This window comes from Amblyomma americanum, unplaced genomic scaffold (assembly GCF_052857255.1).
Source record: "Amblyomma americanum isolate KBUSLIRL-KWMA unplaced genomic scaffold, ASM5285725v1 scaffold_19, whole genome shotgun sequence".
In the NCBI taxonomy this organism is placed as follows: Eukaryota; Metazoa; Arthropoda; class Arachnida; order Ixodida; family Ixodidae; genus Amblyomma; species Amblyomma americanum.
Window position 1 is genome coordinate 958,271 of NW_027526491.1, and position 21,337 is coordinate 979,607.

Genomic DNA, 21,337 nt, shown 5'->3' on the forward strand with positions numbered 1-21,337 from the left:
AAGTATTTAGTTTGGAGATATCAGTGTATGCGCTTGCTAGATGTGTCTCTTAATTTCTGCAAGCAGTTAGTTAAAATTCCCTAATTAGTTGAAGCAGTTAAGTTATGTTGTCCTGTGCATCATGCAAACACAATCATATCCCCTTTGGGCGCTGCGTCCACATATGTGGACGCGACCTAACGCAAGGCTAATTTCCTTCTTTGAATAACGCGCTCTTACGATTTTTACCCTCCCTGTCAAGTTTGTGGTGCCATCTCTTGTAGCTACAGCGAAATATGTTTGTAAAAAAAGAAAATATGTGTCTCACATCATTTGTCGGAAGGACGAGTAAATACCTTGTACTTTTTGCATTCTATCATAACAAATGATCGCGAATGATGCAATTTAGGGCTCAGAATGTGTCGATAGGTTAATGTAGAAACGGCACACCAATTTTCATCCTCATAGACGATGAAAAAATGCTGCGGTAGATGTTCGAAGTGGCGTGTCCACAAATGTGGACATGGCGCCTTAATGCAGAAAATATCAGTGGCGTTTTCTCCCCACAACGCGCTGTTTTTTTGTGCACGTATGGCACGAAATAGGCTTACTGTTTACGGCCATTGAAAACCATGCTTTTACAAAGAGAACGTTGTATGACTCCAGCGCAGAAGCGTTTTTCATGAAAATAGCCTATGGAGAAGCGCCTCCAAAGTGCTGCCGACCGAGCAATGAACATCCGCAGGTCGTCGCAAATAACCGCCAGTTAACTGAGCCACTGCCAACAAACACAGCGCGCTATGACCAATGCTTATAGTCACGGAGGTCTAGGAGGGTCTTAGGCCCCTTGCTAGTATTCAAAAAGGGGTCCGAGGCCACCTGTGCTTGATAGTAGAACACATGAATCCGAAGGAAGCAACAATTTTCAGTGACGGCCAGAACATTTTTTCAGTATCGCTTTGAAATTTTCACTGCAGTCTTTAGCAAGAATCGTTTCATTTTGTATGAAACTTGACACGGCGAAAAATACAAAGTGGCAGCACTACACAAGAAGGGATGAAAAAGGAGAACCCGTGCCCTCACACCATGATTAGTTCAGAGCTGGCCGCTCAGCTCCAAGGCTACAAAACAACAATCAGCACATTGGTAGAGCGAGGGGACAGTTTGTTTCAGGTCTCTGACATAAATTGAGCAAACAATGACCTTTAAAAATGATTTTTCATTTTTGCAAAAACCATGTGGAAAACAGGCCGCAAGATGCTATCTCTTTCTCCCTTTCCACCTGTGCTCGGATCACTCGAGACCCCTTTGATGCATGTGGACTTGAAGCATTACTTATGATGGAAGCAACCATTGGCCCCACCTTCTGAACACGTTAATTACACAGCGGTGCCGACATGAAGGCTGCACATCTAAAGCCACGTTCGGTGCATGAAGTGCCGAATTTTCCTCTGCCTGTCGTCACAGAATGGCTGTTTTTATCTGTTCTATAATTCACGACCAACAGAATAATACCCTGAAGCGCATATTCTCACATCTAAACATTTATTCGTGTCTAACGACCAGTTAAAGAAGGCAAGTAAATGTAGCAGTTTTTACGATCATGTATCAGGTTTAAGGCAGCGTGTCCACAAATGTGGACACGTATAAAATATGCTTAAATATGAATTTTTGCATTTTTTGCACATCACTTCTGCTTAGTATACTGATCATTATTTATGCAAAAGAAGAATTTTCCTTTCAGCAGATTAAATTGGTTCCTGAAGGGGATATGATTGGCTTAATATTGAGAGTAACTGTATCTTATAGCAAGCGCACTCCTGTAGCATGGCTTCTAGCACAGTAGTGATATTGATGTGAGATAGAAAACGTTGCGGACACAGAATTGAAAACATGACATAAGATGGTTCAATACTTGAGGTACATCCAACGTAGTGCTAAAGGGTGCTGGGCTCCCCCCGCTTGCGGCCCTTCAGTAAGGCAGGCCTAGTGCACTGAATGTGCAGTTCCATTCTTCGACATTTGTGTCAGGAATGCGATGCGTAAAACAAGGGCATGCCATACCTTCACTTGTCACACTTTTTGCAGGGAGTCTCAGAGCATCTTGCTGTGTCTTGCCTCACTGTCTGAAAAATTGTAATTCAATTTCTTTGTACTGATTCGGGACGTGCAACAAATTTTTTTAATGGTCAGTCAATTCTGAAAGCATTTGGAAATTCCGAGATTCACTATCATACCTTGCAATCAGCTGGACAGGTGATGGCATGTTTTTACATCCTGTGTGCCAATCTTGCTGGTAGATGCTGAGAAATAAATGCAAACATAGCTCATTGAGCCTGCTCTGCTAACTGGCAACAAGCTCAGCAAAGCTAGACTTTTTGCACTTAGCCAAGTGCCGCCGCTATAACGTTACAAACCTGGAAAGCCTGGCATTTCTCTGAGCCTAACTCTCACAACTACGAGAAATATAGATTGCTTTTGGGGTTTCTGCCGGAAAAAGTTCAGTTTTTCTGCACCAAAAATGGCACACCTGCTACTGTATCGCACAAAGACAGAAGTGCCGTCCCATTAGAGTACAACCCTGGTGTAATTTCAGGTGTTTTTGTGCAACCGGAGTGAGTACTTCCGTGCCCTCATTGAGGACCACTTCACAGAGGCCAGTCGGCTAGGCAGTGACCAGCAGCAGCTGCCAGTCATCGAATTGCAGCAAGTCACGCCTAACATCTTTGGCTGCGTGCTGCGACATGTTTACAGTAACTCAGATGACAGGGTAAGCGCTTTGTGTGCAGCCGGGATATTTTATATTTTGGGTTTGAATTGGCTTCAGTCCACAATTGACTTGTCTTTTCGGTGAGCTTTTTTTTATTATTATTGGATTCCCTCACAATTTGTGGCACCCCCTCAGCTCAGCCCCACAAGCCCAAATATTTTGAAGGTGCGACAAAGAAAAGATAATTTCACAATAAGCATTGTCATTAGCCAGTGTTTGGTTTACACATTTTTGAGACCACTACAGTTGTGGTGTGCCTTCATCTATGCGAGCTGCTCTTTTTTTGGAGAGGGCGTGCAAAAATTGTGAAATCTGGCTTTTTGGAAACTCATCTTTTAGATTTTTCTCAAAGTTTGTGGCAATATTTTGATTGGGACCTTGGCTACTAAATCAATAAAGTAAAGTTGGCTGACTTGTTTTATTAATTACATAATTAAGCACAGATAAACCCCGATGGTTAGCATTAGCTGCATCTCTTGACACACTGTCAAAGACATTAGCACAAAGCCTTGTGTTTGCGTATATCCCTGGAAACAATTGGGACACCTTGCTTATGGAGAAGGAACATTGCATGAATTCGGGGACAAAGGTATTTGCTTTGCAAGCACTGCAAAAAACAAAAATGATCAAATTTTTGCACTGCCTCAAACTCATTGGCACTCTGTACTGTTTACACATACTAGTTAAGGTTCTGCATAGTATTAGTTTTGAGCTGTGTACCTTGGGATCAATGATATTCACTTCTCACCGTGCCTGTGCTTCTGAATTTTGTCCCTGGGTGTGTGTACAGTTGTGTCCAGGTTGCACCTGCATGTTGTCTTGTGGAAATGGTGCAGACCTCGTCAAGACAGTTACTAATGGTTTTCCCAAATCTTTCACCAAGTGCATGTTATTGTAATTTTATCTTGGCAGGTGAATGCAACCAATGTCTGGGACGTCCTGTGTGCTGCTGATGTGTACCTGCTGCCAGACTTGAAGCGGCAGTGCGGGGCGCAGATAGCACGCTTGCTTGATGTTGAGAGCATCTGCGGAACATTGCGGGCATCGCGGCTGTTCCGCCTGCCACGGTTGGAGAACCAGTGCATAGAGTTCATGGCAAAGCACTTGGCCGAGGTGAATAAGGAAACATAAATGCTCCTTCCAACTGGTGCTGCTTGTTTCTTTATGGCTTCAACACTGCAAACTCTTTTGTTACTGGAAACACTTAAAAGGCAGTAGTCCGCAGGCTTCAAGCAGTAAATTTAAAATTCAAAGACACTTTGTCTCAGAAGCAGCACTAGACAGTAGTTAATAGACATGGTGGAACCAGCGGCCCATGTTGTAAAAGTGAAAACTGGAGATGTTAAAAGCTGTATCATAAAGAAGTACACATGTACTTACTACATGTAGTTGTACGCTGTAACACAGGATGTAGTTGCAAGACATCCCTTCGCATGTTACCAATAAATAACTACTGTATTCCCTCAGAAAAGCTTCTTTATGTAATGTCAAATGGCTTAAAGCACGAACCTGTCCAGAGAAGTGCATTTGATTATATTTTGCACTTGCCTTCGGCATTGAGACAGACCAATATTTTTTTCCATTTCAGGTCATTGAACTTCCAGAATTCCATGAGGCGATCCGAGAGGATGCGAAAGAGGTGAAACTCAGGCAAGAGACCGATTCCATCACCGTAATAGACGACATCCGCTACTATATCAGTGCCAATGCACGAAGCACAGCAGAGATTCTAGATGCCAATGTGAAGTTGAAGCTCATCGATGACCTCCTAACTACACTCGGATTAGATGCCTAAAGTAGTGCAATAGTGGAATGGTATCTGTGCCGTCCACAGCACCCGAGAATGAGTGCTGCTGCACATTATAGCTTACTGCAGCAGAGAATGTGTCCACAGCTGTGAAATTTCTATGCATTGCACAGACAGGCATTTAGTTTGTTTAAACTTTGATAGAATGAATCTGGCTTTGTTATTGGCTACGCACTTCATCATATAAAAATTTTGCGCCTTACATGGAAAGCTGATGCAAAAATTTTGCATGCATGAACTCACAGGACGGTTACGACTGTGTAACATGAAATTCAGCAATAGTGGTCATGTGATGCACCCCTGCACTGGCAGGCAGCGGTTCCAAACAGAGCCACCCGTAGGCTTATGCGACCCAGGTTGACCGCACAACCAACGCTGATGATGGCAACGCGAAACCCAGGGACGGGCGCCATAATGCATTCGAAAATTTTTCAAGCCCTTAAAATTCACCAGTGTCTTAAAGTGATCAGTTACCCTTTAGGGACAACAGGAAACTGCGGAACTGGCTGCCAAACATTGAGGAACTGTACAGTCTTGCAGCTGTGTTGTGCAACATATCTTTGCTGTGTGCAGTGAGCGGTTCATGAACAGTGGTGTGTGTGCACCAAGGATACATATTTATTGCCTTGCAAAGGCTTAGCATGAGCAAAGGATGTGATACGCTGTGTCTTACAAGCAGAGGGCAGCCTGTGGATCTTGGCCATGACAATCCCCCTGGGTCCGCATTCTAAAAGGATTGCTTTTTGGTGAATCACTTTTTGTTGGGTGGAATGTCCTTTACAATGCCATGATGCAACAACACGGTGATGTCGATGGAAGTAGTTGCTGATGTTGCATTTTATGCGGTGATGTTTTGTCTGGTAAAATGACATGCAGTGTGTTGGATTGAAAGCTCAAAGTTCTGCTTTTGGTGTGAAAGGTGACACAAACATATCTGTAGGCATACTGAATGGATAGCAGTATTTCAGAAATGCTCGTGCAGAATGGCTAGTCACATAAATTGATCAGGGAATCAAAAATACAGATCCCAAGTGGTCCTCAATGGTATCTGCCAGTAACCATGTTGCTTGACTGCATTGGCAGAACAAAAGTGACGTGGTAAACTGCAGCATCTCTGGCCAAATATGGGACAAAAGAGTTTGAAAAGAGTTCTTAATAATATACAAATAAATGAGTGCACGCCACTGCATAATTCAAGCATAGTCAACGAGCAATGGCTGAAGCAAATGCTTCTATGTCACTGCTCTGTGTCCCGAAATTTTAAAGGGACACTGAGGACGACTCCATTAATTGTTCTGAGTAAAAATTGATTCTCTGGCTATGCAGTTGATTCTCCAGCAACCAAAAAAAAAAAAATACTTATTTCTGAGGAAGTTGCGTTTAAAAATTTTGCCACCATTCGATTAAAACTCGTGAAGTCCACAAGATGCATTCTACTTGCGTCAGCGCCTACGCGTATACCCGTTTTTCTTTGTTTCGCAGCGCATACGGGTACAACGAGCTTAGCCGAAGATAAATCTACGCACTGTCACACTCGATAGGAGGCCAGAAAGGAAACTATTTTAAGCGCGGTGGGCGTATGGCGCCGACCTCTGGTTTAACTCGGGTCGTGTTCGGCAACGCAGCCGTGGGTTACTAAAGATATGTGGACGGATTTTCGGGTATGGATTCCTATTCAGGTCGCTCTCCTTTTTGCCACCGACTCATGGAAAGCTAGTTTTTTGAGCGTATAACATTATGGTTCTTCGCTTAGACGGGGCATGCCGTGAAAGAAAACACGCACACTAACCACCCAAATGCAAGCTTTTATGCATCTTCGCATATGACATCGCTTCGGACTTCTTGACAACGTGGCTGTTAACTTGGGGGCACTGAGAGATTATCGAAGGTAGCCTCCTATCGGCAGATTACGGCATTACAGCGATAAAGAGACCACTCTCACCGCAAACAGACCTCAGAAAAAAAACAAGAAGAAATACACGTGTGGCCACCACCGGCGGATTTCTGAAGTAAACTGCATACGTCAACACCGTTTTCATTACGCGGAGCTCAGGGGCTATGCTACACCGCCATTCACTTCAAAGCAACAGCAAGCAGTCCGCGGTCTGCATGCCACGAGTTCATTTTAAAATTAAATATTCTCCGCCATTAATGTTTTTTGTTGTCCTACTAACGTTAACATACCCAGAAAGAGGCAGAGAAGTATTTTTGGTTAAGAGCAATAAATCACTAGCGTTTTCCTGTGTCCTCTAAGAGAAGGTCATCCACGCAGGCACAAAGAATAACGGTCTATTAAAGCTAGATTCAACACTTTTGCGAAAAATTTTTCTTTATACATCTGCTATTTCTTACCATGGAATAAAATGCTTACGTTTCTCGCTGAAAAAAAAACATAACAAAGGCTGATTACCACCAATGTGAATAAGCCCACAAAAATTGCCATGCCCATTTTCTATCATGGAGAGCTCGATGTCTGGCATATTCGTGGAGTGCTTCCAATGCAGGGATGAGTTGATTTCGGCGAATATATTAGTCAAGCAGTATGCGTTACATGGAAACTTTAGCCTTGCTGGCGCCCCAGTATTGCGGGTGCCATCAAGTCGATTTACACTATATTTTTCCCCGCTCTTTGTTGTTGGAAAAAACACCGCCGCTCGCCCTTTTCTCCAAGATCTGCCTGTCGGCGCTGCAAATGGTGGCGATTTAGTAGAACAGATTGAAAATAAATCTATGTGTTACCGGTTCAGTTTATTAGCTGCAAACATTATCCTCCGTTGAGTGTCTTTCTGTAATGAGCTATTTAGTTCGTAATCATCCTTTAGCGCAACCATGTTATACGAAGAAACGAACAGGAAGTATACAACTGTTCTTGTGTTCAATATGTACGTACATACCTAGGCGACGATTGCGCATTTGTCACTCAATATTTCTTTTCAACCAGAGTAGATATCATGCAGTCAACAGGGTTTCTTTTTTGTGAATGTTGCAGTGTTGTTGCGAAAATGATGCAAAGGTCTTTGTGCAAGATGAGTAATCAATAGAGCGGACTTTCTAAAGTGTGCAGCTGCGCTCGTTGGTGCAGATGTCGGATGCTTTAATATTCTTCTTTCTTGCAGATCTTTTCTGAAGACTCATTTCTACTACTACTTCTATCCATTCTACCACGCTGTGTGCTACTTCACGGGGTGTATAACATTCTTCGCCGTTGCCAGTTTCAAGAGGAGCAAGATGCCTAAGGTGAAATAATGAGAAAGCTTAGCTGGAGCAGTGGGCTGCGATCCGTGATCATTTCCCGGATGAGGTCTCTGTCTTCAGACTTTACTCATAAAATAGTGGGGATATAACAAGATTCAGGCTACATTAACTGAGTGCATGTACTATGCAAAAAAAAAAAACGTGCGACGCACACGCTGTCACCTTATGTGTATGGCACCGGCAGTTCAGGACGTCACCTTGCCCCGGCCGTTATAGTTGAAAGGAGAGTTAAGTGAACAATATTTTGATATAGAGTCGTGTATTTTGTTTGTTTGTTAGTACTTCAAAGCACCCGCTCAGGCCATTACATGAGGAGCGGACTAATACGTAATTTCATTATTTCTATGATGAATAACTTGAAGCGCTCACGGGCAGCATGGCTAACGGCTTCCGCGGACACGCTGTTCCATTTTCTTGCAGTAAGGATGAATAATGATTTCAGTTGTGCAGAAGTGGATGCTCGAGGTGGATGAACGACTCTCGGATTGCCCATGCGAAGTGAAAGGCAGTGTGCAGGGATAACAGATTGACTCAGTGAGGAATAATAGAACTTGGAGAAAAGGCAAATTCTGGTTATTTTCTCAGGGGATTCCAGACTTGAGGCGGAAGTGGGGGGGGGGGGGGGGTATGTTCAATGCAGTAACGCTTGTATGATATGAATATTAAGAATATAGTAATTCAACCACACGGATTTTTACGGACTCAAGCGGTTTGGCAAGGGTTGTTTGTCGGGGGTCCTTAATAGAGCATGGATATTCCAGTTTAGGAAGGACTAGAGTTAAATAGGCGGACAGTTTAACAGAAGGTGGTGCAAGTCGGAGGTTTTTTTTACATAATCAAAGACGCAGTTAGTTGTTTTGGTTACGTTCTTGTCGGTGGTGCGACAAGAGAGATGGTGTGTTAGGCTGATTCTTAGATATTTTAGTAGATGGTGTGATACTGCGGCGCCACATATACTGTAGTTTGGTGTAGGACGTGACTGACGATGAGGAAATAAGATTAGAGTTGTTTTATTAACGTTTAAGTGCATTAGCCAGTTAGCGCGCCAATTTTCTCTAAGTTTTAAGTCATATTCCAGATGGTGGGAGTCCCTGTTTTAAGTCAATGGTACATGGCGCCGTTGTCAGCGAACACACGAAGAGTAGAAAATAGATTACTTGCGTAATCGTTAATGTCGACTAACAATAATAGCACATGACCTGTTCAAGGGTCTTCAGCCGGACGGCACTTAAAATCTTAGAAAGAAACGGAAAGTAAGTGGCTTTACACGTTTTGCTGATGTCGACAGAACTGCTTAGTACACTCTCGGCCACAGTGTAGGTGAGGCCGCTGAAATAAAGACGATATCTGAGTGATGGCGCGTAAACGTTATTCGTGTTGTTTACAGTTGTAAGTATGAAAAATTCACGCGATTGTCAGTTGAAGCTGACGTCGTAGTAAACCCACTATATCCCAGCAGTACCCACAAATCTCTCAGTGCATATTCCACCACTGAAATTGGTCAGGGAGTGAGGTAGATTTGCCAGTTTGCGATGTCCCGCCGAATAGGCCCATGCGATTTCACCTCCGCTTCCGTTGGGGCGCTACATGTGTGCATCTATAGATGTGTCTTGTGTTGCAGCCCAATGCACGCTAACCGAAAGATGGTCTCCTATTTGTCAATATTATTCAATCTCTGTGACAACCACATGAACACTTTGAGTCGATCGTGAAGCCCGTACAGGGCGTCTGTAACATCACGGCTGGACCGCCCGCCTGCACGGTCACGGTGAACACAACTTCGTAACTACAGTGGTCCTGTCATTGCTGTTCATAGAGCTGCATTTATTCTTTCTGATAAAAAAAAATATTTGCAGTTTGAGGCATGTTTTGTGCACTAGCACAAGATGCATTGCTCGCAAAAAAGCCATCCTGTCTGAGAGTGAAGCCACGGAGTAACCCGGGTAAGCTCGTGTAAGCTTTATATAGCTTCGCGCAAGCTGCAGCCAATGGGAGGAGGACGTAGCGCTTGCTGCAACCGAGTGGAGAAAGGGTGCGAAGATGAAGAGCGAGAAGCGCGGTTTTGTGCACATGCGGATGCCAGAAAGAAGAGGCAGGTGAAAGATCAAGTCGCCAGAGGAATGTGTAGCGTAGCAAACTGTACGTCATGGACAAAGCCTGTCATTCGACAGATTACAAAACCGAACGACGTCCACGGTGAGCTGAACAGCAGCGCAAAAGAAGAGAGCGCAACCTGATTCAACCGATCCAATGGATATAGAGCTCTAGGAGAGATGCCAAAGCAGAGCGGCGAAGGCAGTATAACCTAGATAAACTAGATACGGAAACAGCTGAAGAGCGAGGAACGAGAAGACGATTGGGTGAGAAGGGGCGATTGATGAAGTCGCCAGAGGAACTTGCAGTCGAGAGGCATGTACAAGTAGCTTCAGAGACCACCGAACAGAGAGAACGTGAAGACTGGAACGTTAAAAAACGAGGAAAAGTAGTTATAATTATTGAATGAAAAACGAGTGGGGTGTCTTTTTGACCATAAATAGTGGAAAAGTATATATAGGGGTCCCGAAGAAGTATCTGCGGATATATTGATTGTTAAGGTGCAGTCTTAAGATATGAGGAAAAACTCCGCTCATAAGCAACTTCTCTTTGAAAAAATGCGTTTGTCCAGAATTTCTGGATGGGAAAATGTCCCCATGCATGGCGTTTTTCTTTTAGTGTTCAAAACATCTGAAATTCAACGCTTTACAAAATCAGTTTACTTTACCTGCCCTACAGCTTTCTCCTATTTAACGTGCAAGGGTGTCTGAATTGAGACGGTAAAAAAAATTCCATCGCTAGAGTAAAATGACTTGCCAGTGTGCATGGGCCCGTTCATACGTTGTGTACTCTTGATAAAGCGTGAATCCATGGCATCTCGTTGCCGCACACCCAGTAGCAGCGGTTGCTGTGAAATGTTTATTAACGGGATAGCCTTGAAGTCACTGCACTCCAGAAAACCCAGTGTCGGCGTGGTCGGCGTCGGTGTTGTGAGGGAAAAATCACGGGCATGGCTCTGGCAGGTGCTCCCCAGAGAGCAACCTAGGAGGCAGGTAGGCCACCTAGGTCACGTGACGTTGCAATGTCATCAAAACCTGCTCACCGGATAGTAAGCAAACTACCCACAGTGGCAAGGGGCAGTTTAATTAATGATTGGTCGCTCGGGAAGGTCGACCTGATCCGCATAAGGCCCACCGCTGGTAGCACCTGCCATTGTAGGGCTGTGGCGCATCCCTTAAATGCTGCACCACTGCGTCAGGAGGGGTATGAGGACTCCCAGGGATCTATGAATGTAAAGAAGAGGATGACCTTCTGCGTATATGGGAATTAACCCATTACGCTATCGCGTCATACCCTCTAGGCGGGGCTTAAGTGTCCCCTCCAGTTTTGCTTGTAGCTTATTGAGGAAGGCGTTGATGCAGCCGACGCATCACTAGCAAGCTGTGACATTGAATGCAACAACAATCTACCTGAAATAAAAGAAGTTTGGCAGCCAGAAACAACCGGATTGAGCCTGCACTCGCGCTAACCATTTGCACCAATTCAGCCTCCTGCATCTAAGAGTTGCGGCTTTCCCTCATAATTTGTAAGCTTTCTGCGGCAACTCGGTAGACCTACGCGCACCTCTAGGTACTTATACAGTAGCTCTAGCCCAAACAGCATAGGAGCGCTGCCTAGACGGGCCTTGAGGAAATGTAGTGCGGGACGCGCGTATGCGTGCTCTCACATGTCGGCATTCATCCAGGCTTCCTTGATTGCGGCAATCACGGCCGCCTGGATTGGGCAACTCCTTCGCTCCTCCGGTCTACGGGGCGGTGCCATGACGCACGTGATGCGCGGCCTTCTGGCCGAGGAATTCTGCCCGCATCACGTAGCCTCTGCGTCCGTATAGCGCGTGGGCCGCCGCTAACTGCCTGTGCGGTTCGCTGTGATGCCTGCCCCTCTAGGTGTAAGCGTCGTTTCGGTTCATGTGCCTCGGCAGTCACGCAAATACGTGTTGCCGCACTACAGAGCGATCGACAGCGACGTCGTTAAGAAACTTACACTTAGCGACCGATGATGCGATTCTCTGAACCAGCCGTCGCTGACCTGTCGACCTTGAGACGCAGTAGCCCCGTAGCGACAGTGACGTCACGTTAATCGATGACGCTAAAATGACCCTAAACGCTCTGAGGTGCAGCACGCTGCAGTTTTTCTAGACTCCCTCCCCCGGTTCATGTGTGCCAAAGAAGACAATGAAAAGCTGAACGCTTTTGAACCGACCGAGCGACCAATCGTCCATGTCGCGTTTGGTTAATGACTGCGTCTGGACCCGAAGGCAACGGCTGCTCTCCGGCACGTGAGGACGCAACGAGTGACTGAGTGGCTGACGCTTGTACCTGAAGTGTACCCGACTGCGAGTCATTCGACTTTCTTCCCTTCCTCCATGTCAGCATTAAGAGCAATGGCGCGAGAAAAGTTATTCGGCGACACAGATTGTAAAGTTCGCGTCGACTCATTTCAAGCCGAATTCGGCTACGCCCTTCCGCACACTCGTTAGCAGCCGCAACTCACCAGCGTAGGAGCGCTAGTACACCGTGAGGCATTCCAGTTGAGGGGCAAGGCAACAATAACACAACTGAGGTAAAGTGATTGAAAGCAATAAAGCAAGCAATAAAAAATACAACCATTGCTAAAACCAACAGCTTAGGTACAAAGGCAAAACTCATTAAAAGATGTTACGCACTGTTTAACCACGGTTACACCCAAAGGTCGAGAGATCGCATTTTTGCAATGTCCGAGGCCAAATTTGGAGGTTGCCATCGTGTCGGGCGCGCCTAATTATGATTGGAAATCGACTATGATCCAAATAGGGCAATGTAAAATTTCGGGGGTGGGTCTAATGTTGGTTGGGGAATCAGTGAGAAAGCACGGATTTTGTGCTAGGTGGAAGACGATGATGAGCTGGCAGTGTCGCCGGACGGAGCAGATGGGAGTTGACGAAGGCGGCGTACTGCAGTGCGTGCGCAGCGGTAGAGTGTGGTGCAGTTCAACACGGAGGTGTGCTCGCCTGGTGGTCTCGCACAGCATTCTTTGAAGCTGATCTGTTCCCACCGTGGCGGGTTCGTCTCCCAGTGGTGGATTTATTTCTTTTTCGATCTAGGCACATTTCGACCTTGTTTAGACTGAAGGTCCATTTCAGACAGCGGACCGGCCACGCGGTGTTGAGCATTGAGAAGGTGCATCGAGAAAAGCTATTGTCTAAAAATAAAATAAGAATGGCTGGCGGTTAAGCATTGCGAAGCACAAAATACTATGCCAGACCACAGTGGTTTGAGGGTGGACACCACCGCCATGTATATGAAAGTGCGATTCAGGTGTTACGGCCAGTTATGCGCCTTATCTCTTTTTTTCACCGTCAGTGCCAACTTGCGCAATATGCGCTGGCGGGCTGTGCTCCAGCTCCGCGTTTCTGTTGCATTGCTGTCAACGGGAACTCGCATTCCTCTAGAGCCCTGTTTTTGCCACAACGTTGTCTGCGCCAGCGCACGCAGCGCACCTCTCTGTGTCACTATACCGCCGCATAGCTGAAAGCGCGAATATCAGTTTGATACTTGAATTAGTTGATGTAGACCATGGGCACACACACGGTTTCGCTCTATCTGTAGCAGGGGCTTCAAAAGAGAAATATCGTTTACCTTCACATAATTTCATTCAACGTGCTGTAGAGGCTTACAAGTCTGAGTCGTCAAGGGGTCGCTACGCCTATTAGCTCAAGACTTGTCCGCTTACGATATCCAGTAGGACGGCGCGTCTCACAGGTAATGGTTCTCGGCTGCTGCAAATTTTCCAGGAAGTGTTGGTATGAAGCTGATAATTCGTGCGCTGAGTGTCGCGCCCATATACGACGTTACGTAAATGTTGGTTTATGCTGTCACGCAGAAAAATACAAAACAAGCCTCCCATTTCTGGATTAACAGCATGTTCTGAAAGCTGGTCATTTGAAGAAAAAGGTTGCGTACAATGCCAAATTTTTTTAATGATTACCGCCGCACTGAATATGCATTTCGACAGGCAGCACGTTTGAATTTTTGAACATAGGCCCTGAATATTTTTTACTGCAATTGGATTCAAAGGTTACCCTGCAAAGGTAGTCGAAAAAGTATTTAGAAAATTCCGCGCTCGGACTTCAGATTTTGTGAACAGCGCATGTAAATCCCCATTTGCGGGGCCTATTGAGAAAATAAATCAAATAAAGCAGGTGCATGTCACTTTCGTGAGCAGAAGCATCGAGCAGGCTGACCACTTTGCGTTCATGTCAGGAAACGGCCGTGAATATTCTTTATGCGTGTGGAGTTTTTACGTAACATGTATGCCACCTTCCATAAGTATAAATGCGACTGCTGAATAGACATGATTAAGAAAATGAAAAGAAGAAACCCGAAAGGGGAAACAAGGCTAATTTAAGATATCGGTATCAGATGTATTCACGAGGACGCGATTTTTAGGAATGAAGTAATGGTATTCCAAGTTTTGCAGGAGCGACTGAAACGACATTATTCACCGTGAAAGACGTTATTGTGAAGTATTCACGTTGCCTGGTTATGCAACACGAGTCTGTAATGCTCAAAAGAATAGAGCAGTTGCCGTATTATATCCAGAGGGAGAAGATTACTGATTTATGGAATGCATTTTGTACACAACCAATATCTCTTCAGGTGCTGCAGGCCACAGCATGGTGCATTGCTGTCGCCTGTGGGATGTGCTGTATCTTCATGAAGACGGTGTGGTACCGCACCAGAGACCCCACCACGGAGTTTGGAAAACTATCGGCAGCGTTCTTCGACCGGATCTTGTGGTCCATTTTCTTGGCCTGGATCACCCTCTCCTGTGCCACGGGACGAGGAGGTATTTACGACAGTTTAGCATCCCTCGAATTAAGGGGTGAAAACATATTTTATGGACACTGCAGATAGGAAATGCCACAATACTTCAGTGAGAATAAAAAAGTTGCGGTGCAGGCGAGGGAGCTCGTGAAAATATAGAGAGAAGGGGAAGAGCACGACATTGTCCATGTTTCGCCAGAAGTCTTCCTTTCGTAAAAATATCTCAGCGTGAAATGTAACAAAGTGGCCATTCAGCGTCAGTGTCAGTGTTATGTGAACTTTCATACGGGCCAAACTCTTTTACAGCGATGCTAAGTCACATACATAGAAAGAGTCACGCACTCATACATAGTCACTGAGGCGAGCGAGGCTAATTTAGGCAGAGGCTTGCAACGTTCTACGCTGCGACATATGTCAGTGCGTGTGTGGTGAGTGTGCCCATAGCAACAATTAGGCGAATGTTTTTCTTTGGCGGTTTTCACACTCAAGCGAAGCTCCGCGTGCAGAGCGGCTTCATAATTTCCTTAAAGTCCGGCATTTTCACTGTCTGGTGAAGCAAATTTCTACGCCCTGGACTGCAGGAAACTGATACTTTTGTCTTTGGATAGCCCCAAACTTAGGATATGCCGAAAAAAGCAGAAAAAAAGTCGAGTCTAGTACTGCCTAATTTATAACGTGGTCAGATACGAGGGCGGTAAACACCATATTGCTATTGTGCGCACACGTATTTATATTCATGACTGTGACGTGAACGATTGAAGAAATGCACAAAAAATGCAGCGAAATTTGTGCATTCATTCTTTCAAGGTGTAGAGCAACTCTACCGTTAGGCGATCAGGGTGCATGCCAAGTCGGGTTTTCCTGGCGTCTATGTTGACCTCGACGCTCTTTAGCCGTGTCCCAAACTCCATTATTCACAACGAAATCTCCTCCGATTGGCAGTGTTTTATACCAGCAAAATGACTTCCCTCAGGACGGATACGTCGACGCGGCCATTTAAATGGAATGCGTAATACGAGCTCGTTCTTAGTGCCTCGCTGTGGGTCTTGCCCAGCAATGCTCACCAGCCAGCACTACGCAGCTTCTGCCGTGGCCCACGAGACTCTGTCCTTTAGTAGTGGCTGCCGTAACTATCCCAATTGAGCCACCTCGTTATCACTGGGGCTATGGTACACCTTACCCCTTCTAGATATTCGCAGTGAAAGCACCTTGGGTGATGCTACGCCTCAACAAGCTTGGCGGGGTCTTCATCACGCATATCACTGTGGAGCAAAGATTGCTGCTTTTGTTTACTCTGCCATCATGTCAACTATAAGAGCTTGACCACCAAATTGAAATTACGAGAAAATCCCAACTATTGATGGAATAGTAAGACATGTGCTACGTTGCGAAAGAGTTTCCCAACTAAGCCTCGAATTAGCGCTCTGTGTAGAACGCTTAAGGCGCAGTTGTATTCATGAAACCCTCATTTGAACGTGCCGCGCAAAATGCCTGAGAATGTCCGGCACTATTACGACTATAGTCAAGACCCACCGCCGTCACTAGGAGGATGAGGCGCCCTGCTAGTCAGTACGTTGTCGCGGAGTCTCATCCCAGCCGCAGAAGCACCATCGTAATGAGGGTGAAATTCGAAAAACGCCCATGTGCTGACCACTGAGGGCTCCTCCAAAAACCCTAGGTGGTGCAAATTGCACCATATCCCTCCACTACGGCGTCCCCAGTAGCCCTGTTGGAGCTTAGGGACACTAAACCACCCATACAACACTCTGGCTTTTGCTAGAGCATCAGGTTTGCCTTGCTTCTTTTCTCCTTCTTTCTGCTTACCAAGTTTCCCAATGAAACATGCTCTTACTTTAGCCTTTAGAATGCCAGAGCTTCGGGCCATTTTGTGAGACATGTCTAAAGGAGGGAAACGAGACCTTGATAAGGACGTAAGGAAAGCTGCATGCAGATGAGACGAGCGCTACTATCAATTGCGCATGTTGCTAATAACACTCGTCATGTCTGCACCGCTCCTTGCGTCCTGTCTAAATCTTCTGTAACCTCCCTTCGACACATTAGAGCCTGAACGAAACATGGAATCGTTCAAACGACTCTAACGGTTCTCGTTCCTTATGACCACAGAATGTCGTTGGGCAATGCTAAACTTTCACTGCTGCTAATAAGGTGCTCCATGGTTCTCTTCTTTTCACCAGTCATGTTGTCTGTTCCCCTAGGCTTTCTCAACAAGTTCCTCTCATGGAGCGCCTTCACGCCTCTTAGCAGACTGGCCTTCGGCGTGTACATCATCCATCTACCCTTCATACACCTGTGCCTGCACATCTCCCGGGAGAGGATATTTTTTTCGCACTTCTCTGTGGTGAGTGTCTGGACCAAAAACGTTAAGCTTTGGAAGGTGCAGCGGTTAAATACACTGGCCAAGGACATCGTTACTTAGGCCACCGCATATCTATACCTAAAAGCAATCCCCTCTAGGCATTTCAGAGCATTTGCGAAGGGCGTGCTAGTACTTCCGGCTCACCGTTTCCGTATTGCTGTGCCACCATGCAGATAATAATGCGCATCGCGCATGCACAATCACCTATTGGCAGGCAACGTAGTTGCAACACGGCTACGAATCCTAAGAAATGTAATGCGGGCGCGGAGCGTGTCTAGCATGCTGCATAAAGGAATAAGTCCTTTACCGCTTCAAGAAAATGGGTATTACTCTCAGTGAATTTAAAAAAAAAAATGTTTTATAGCAGAGAACAGAAAGGTAGAAATTTGTCTATAATTAAGCAACGAGCATCGACTTCAGTTGCATCGCGCATACATTAGTTGCTGCCATAGAGGAATGTCTGGCGGTAGATTTAGTAGTGTACCATAGCGGCTATTTTCAATCGTTGAGTGCTTTCTGCTCCTTGGCGCGTTCTTCGTTCGTACATAGGCGGATGAGTTAGCGAGCTTATATGAATTTGCGCATTCTCGAGAATGTCTGTTTCGGTGGCCTTTCTTCTTATCCGTCATGTCCTTTCTAACTTTGTAAACCGCACATACCCGAGTTTTATTTGAATCACTTGAATAAAAGGAGCTAAATGAAGCCAACTGAACCACAAGAAACTCAAGGAGAGCCCAATAAATCCTGTAGAGCCCAGAAGAATTTCAACGAGTTTTTTTTCTCAATATCAAGTTTTGTGCTTCGAATCTCTTAACAGCACAAATTAAACTTCGGTCATAACCGGGTAAATATCTTCATTGCTACCGCAATATAATGACATCTTCTGAGGGCACCAAGCGCTCTAGCAAAGAGAGTTCTTGCGAAAACCCTGGAAAGAAAAATAATTAATCTGAAGCTTTCGGCTTGACTCAATTTAGGACTTACATTAATTGAATAGCAGACACTCAAGAGTCAGAGTGATTGTGATGCGAGTGCAGAAAAAGACACCAAGCATTCGATCTCCTGTGCCTACCCTGCGACCCCAATGCGCAAGGAGGACGGCATATGTTCCAGGTACAACACGACGTTGCCAGGTTGCATTCTTTGCAGAGTCGCGCCGATCGCGGAAGCCATCAGGCTGAAAGTGCTTGCTTAGCATCGTACGTATCGTTTAGCATGAATGGCGGTATACCTGTCGGGCATCATCAGCGTTCCACCAAAATATTCCTGACTGTACCTTTCGCGTGGCCAGGTGTCTCCTGGAAAAAAGCTTTCAATTCCTTAATTGTAGAGTAGATAACAAGATATACCTCTATGTATTTATTTCTTTAAAAACACGCTGACAGAGGCCGCCGCTACACATTCAAAGCCTTAAGCGTCACTAGAGGCGCCAAGTTCAGCGATCTTATTCACTGCCTGCTCTTTGAGGAAACATGGTGGTTGCAAAAGTAGAAGAATTCTCTTCTGAAAAAATCCACCCTGGTGGCTCAGTACCTTTGGCGTTCACCTGCTGATCCCAAGGTCGTGGGATATAATCCCGTCCGCGGCGGCCGCATTTAAATGGAAGCCAAGAGCAAAAATGCCCGTGTGCTGTGAATACGTTAAATAACTGAATTAAGGTCTGAATTAAACCGGAACTATCCTCTACGGCATCCCTCATAGTCCATGTGTCGCATCATGGCGTTGTACTCCTACTACCAACACTGATCTTCTGGAAAGAGAGCGTCTGCTCAATTACAACAGCATCCCTAGCTAGTCAGGCTTTTCACTCGTTTCATCACGTGCTAATTGGCACCGTACGTTTACACGCAAAGTTTAAAATGAAATTTCTTCACAGATCACGCACTTTTACAATAGGCATTTGCTTGTAAAAGCCTGCCACAGCCTTACCCTTTGACATTGCTTTATTTACTGCTTGTCCACACAGCATTTATTTTTACATTATCTTCAAGGCACTATTTGTCCGGTATAGTATATATGTATCCTAATCAGCATTTGTTCTCTTCAGTAAACCTAAAACAACACCGAGACAATACTAAGTGCAAAACTTTTGGTAAGGAATCCGAACTTCCCAGAACGAAAAAGTATGGTCGTGTTCTCGGGTCATTGTAAAGTTTGAAAAATACAGGCAGCCTTTGAAATAAACACATGTTGTGTGTCTCGACATCTTTTGTGTACGCTGAAAAAAAAACGTTTCACCAGTTCTGCAGATTCAAAGCAAGTCGAGAAGTTTATCTCTGAAGAAAATATTAGATAAGTTGTTTTTTTTATTTTATTTTCTTTTTTAAGAACGCCTCCAGCCTTACATATACTATGATGTCATAAGAGCTGCCTATTTTTTGCAGCCGAAAATTAACTGCCAAGGACTGTGTGTCAGATATCACTGCCTCTGAAACGCTACCTAGTAGTTCTAACGTGTGGAATTGGTTAAATTTGGTTTAGGGGCAGAAGAGAAATCGCAGCGACTGAATGAAGCTAAATGTGCGTCTTATTTCGTGTTTTGTGCAGGTTTCGTTTTTCTTCAGCATGCTTGTGTGGAGCTACCTACTGAGTTACCTTCTGTTCATCTTTTGTGAGGCGCCGACAGGACGCCTGGACAAGCTGATTTTCGACCCTCAACGCCGCAAGACTGAGGGGAGAGAGAAAGACGAAGCGCCGAATGACAACTCTGTGCAAGACAAACTTCCGGACGCCGTTGTGACGTTCAGAGATAGAAAATTGGACATTTGGCAAACCAGCTCCGAGAAGAACACGTCGAATGGGATTCTTCCTGGGAATTGCAGCCGAACAAGCTGCCACCTTTGACTTTACTGGTGATGCCATAATTCATGCAAGCGGTGGAGAAGCGCTCAGAAAAGAGTCTTCACCGGGGATGAACGCGATGGGTGATAACGCTCTAGTTGCGCTTTCAGCGCATTTGCAGAGCACAGGAAAAGTAGAGCAAACTGGAATGACGTTTCAAGAAGTGTTTCTTGCTTCAGCGTCCACATCTAACGAAAAATCTGACGTCGGTGGTGACAGAACATTTCATCCCTTCTCTGGAGGTGCCAAAAATAAATGACATGTGTAAAACAGCGGAGCTCTATATCATTCGGCTGTTCCGCTACCCAGTCATTTTGCTTATAGCCACATCGAGCAAAAAATGCACTTCTGCAACAAACGCTTTTATCCTCATGCTGCCTGCTTGTATGGCGAAACAGCGTTTAAATATGCTCCCGATTTTACTTCTTCTATGTATATATTACCCCCGAGAAAAGGGGTCCTTTAAGGTAATAAATTGAACTAAGCTGAACTGCTGTAACCACCTTCAAAGATGAGTCGTGTACGAAACGACGTTTCATGCATATATCCTCTCGTCTTTACGCGGATATAAACCTCGTCATTCACTGTAAAATTTTCGTTAATAGCGTTATAAGCTCCTCAGGTTAACCGAGCGAAAGTTTTGTGAAAGCTTTTGCATCGAAAGCTGTATAGTTTGAGTTTGGCCATACAGCCCTGCATTTTGCCTTGGACTCTAGAAGAGTCAGCCGCAAGACCTTAATTACTTAGTGATTTGATTTAAAATATCTTCCTTATTTTCATTTGATTGAATCAAGTTATGTTCCGTCCAATGCCACCACCTACCATGATTGGCAGGTGGATAAGTAGAGAGAGGGAAATGCCCTCTCCACGTTTAGGGGAGGCGACAGGTGGCCAGATCAAATTTCCTAGCTTCGCATGCGCACGGCTAGGCCTTCTCGTACGCTTGACAGTGTAGATTCGATGGCGAAATTCAGCGCTAAGTGGCTTAACCAAAAAAAAAAAACTATTACAACTTTAGCTGATTCATGGGCTAAGCAAGTAAGCTTTGCTCTACAAATTCCATCTGCCCCCTCTCCCCCCCCAAAAAAAAAAATTCGATGCGAACAGGTAGGAGCAAAATAACAAAAAGGCGTCAGGTTCTCCATCTGCCACCTATGTAGTATGTAGAGAGATATAAATCACGCACCCTTTGTAATGTTCATGGTCCTCGCATAACAGCGACTTTCCGATTAACTCCCTGAATTGTTGCTTCTTATTAGTATCTCATCCTCGCCCTTCCGCTGCCCTTGTGTCGGAAGACGGCGCGTAGCCATGACGGCAGCGTTGCAACATGATGCTGCATCTCGTAGGCCGCAGTTCTTAGGCGAGTCTTCTGTTTCCGTATCGCGATGAAGCAACATTTACCAGAA

General features: G+C 45.2%; 1 protein-coding gene across 3 annotated transcripts in view; it reads left to right on the forward strand.

Moving 5' to 3' along the window:
- The window catches only part of LOC144111931 (ankyrin repeat and BTB/POZ domain-containing protein 1-like), a 34,741-nt gene extending 14,541 nt beyond the window's left edge, over positions 1 to 20,200 (forward strand). For 2 of the 3 annotated variants that reach the window (XM_077645016.1, XM_077645018.1), the window contains 7 exons: positions 2,576 to 2,749; positions 3,662 to 3,862; positions 4,338 to 4,399; positions 7,673 to 7,793; positions 14,543 to 14,732; positions 16,927 to 17,069; positions 19,635 to 20,200. In XM_077645016.1, coding sequence (XP_077501142.1) covers positions 2,576 to 2,749; positions 3,662 to 3,862; positions 4,338 to 4,399; positions 7,673 to 7,793; positions 14,543 to 14,732; positions 16,927 to 17,069; positions 19,635 to 19,931 — 1,188 coding nt within the window. In that variant the 3' untranslated portion in view covers positions 19,932 to 20,200. The remainder of the gene's footprint in view (positions 1 to 2,575; positions 2,750 to 3,661; positions 3,863 to 4,337; positions 4,400 to 7,672; positions 7,794 to 14,542; positions 14,733 to 16,926; positions 17,070 to 19,634) is intronic. The other variant, XM_077645017.1, reaches the window with a different exon arrangement.
- The last annotated feature ends 1,137 nt before the right edge of the window (positions 20,201 to 21,337 follow it).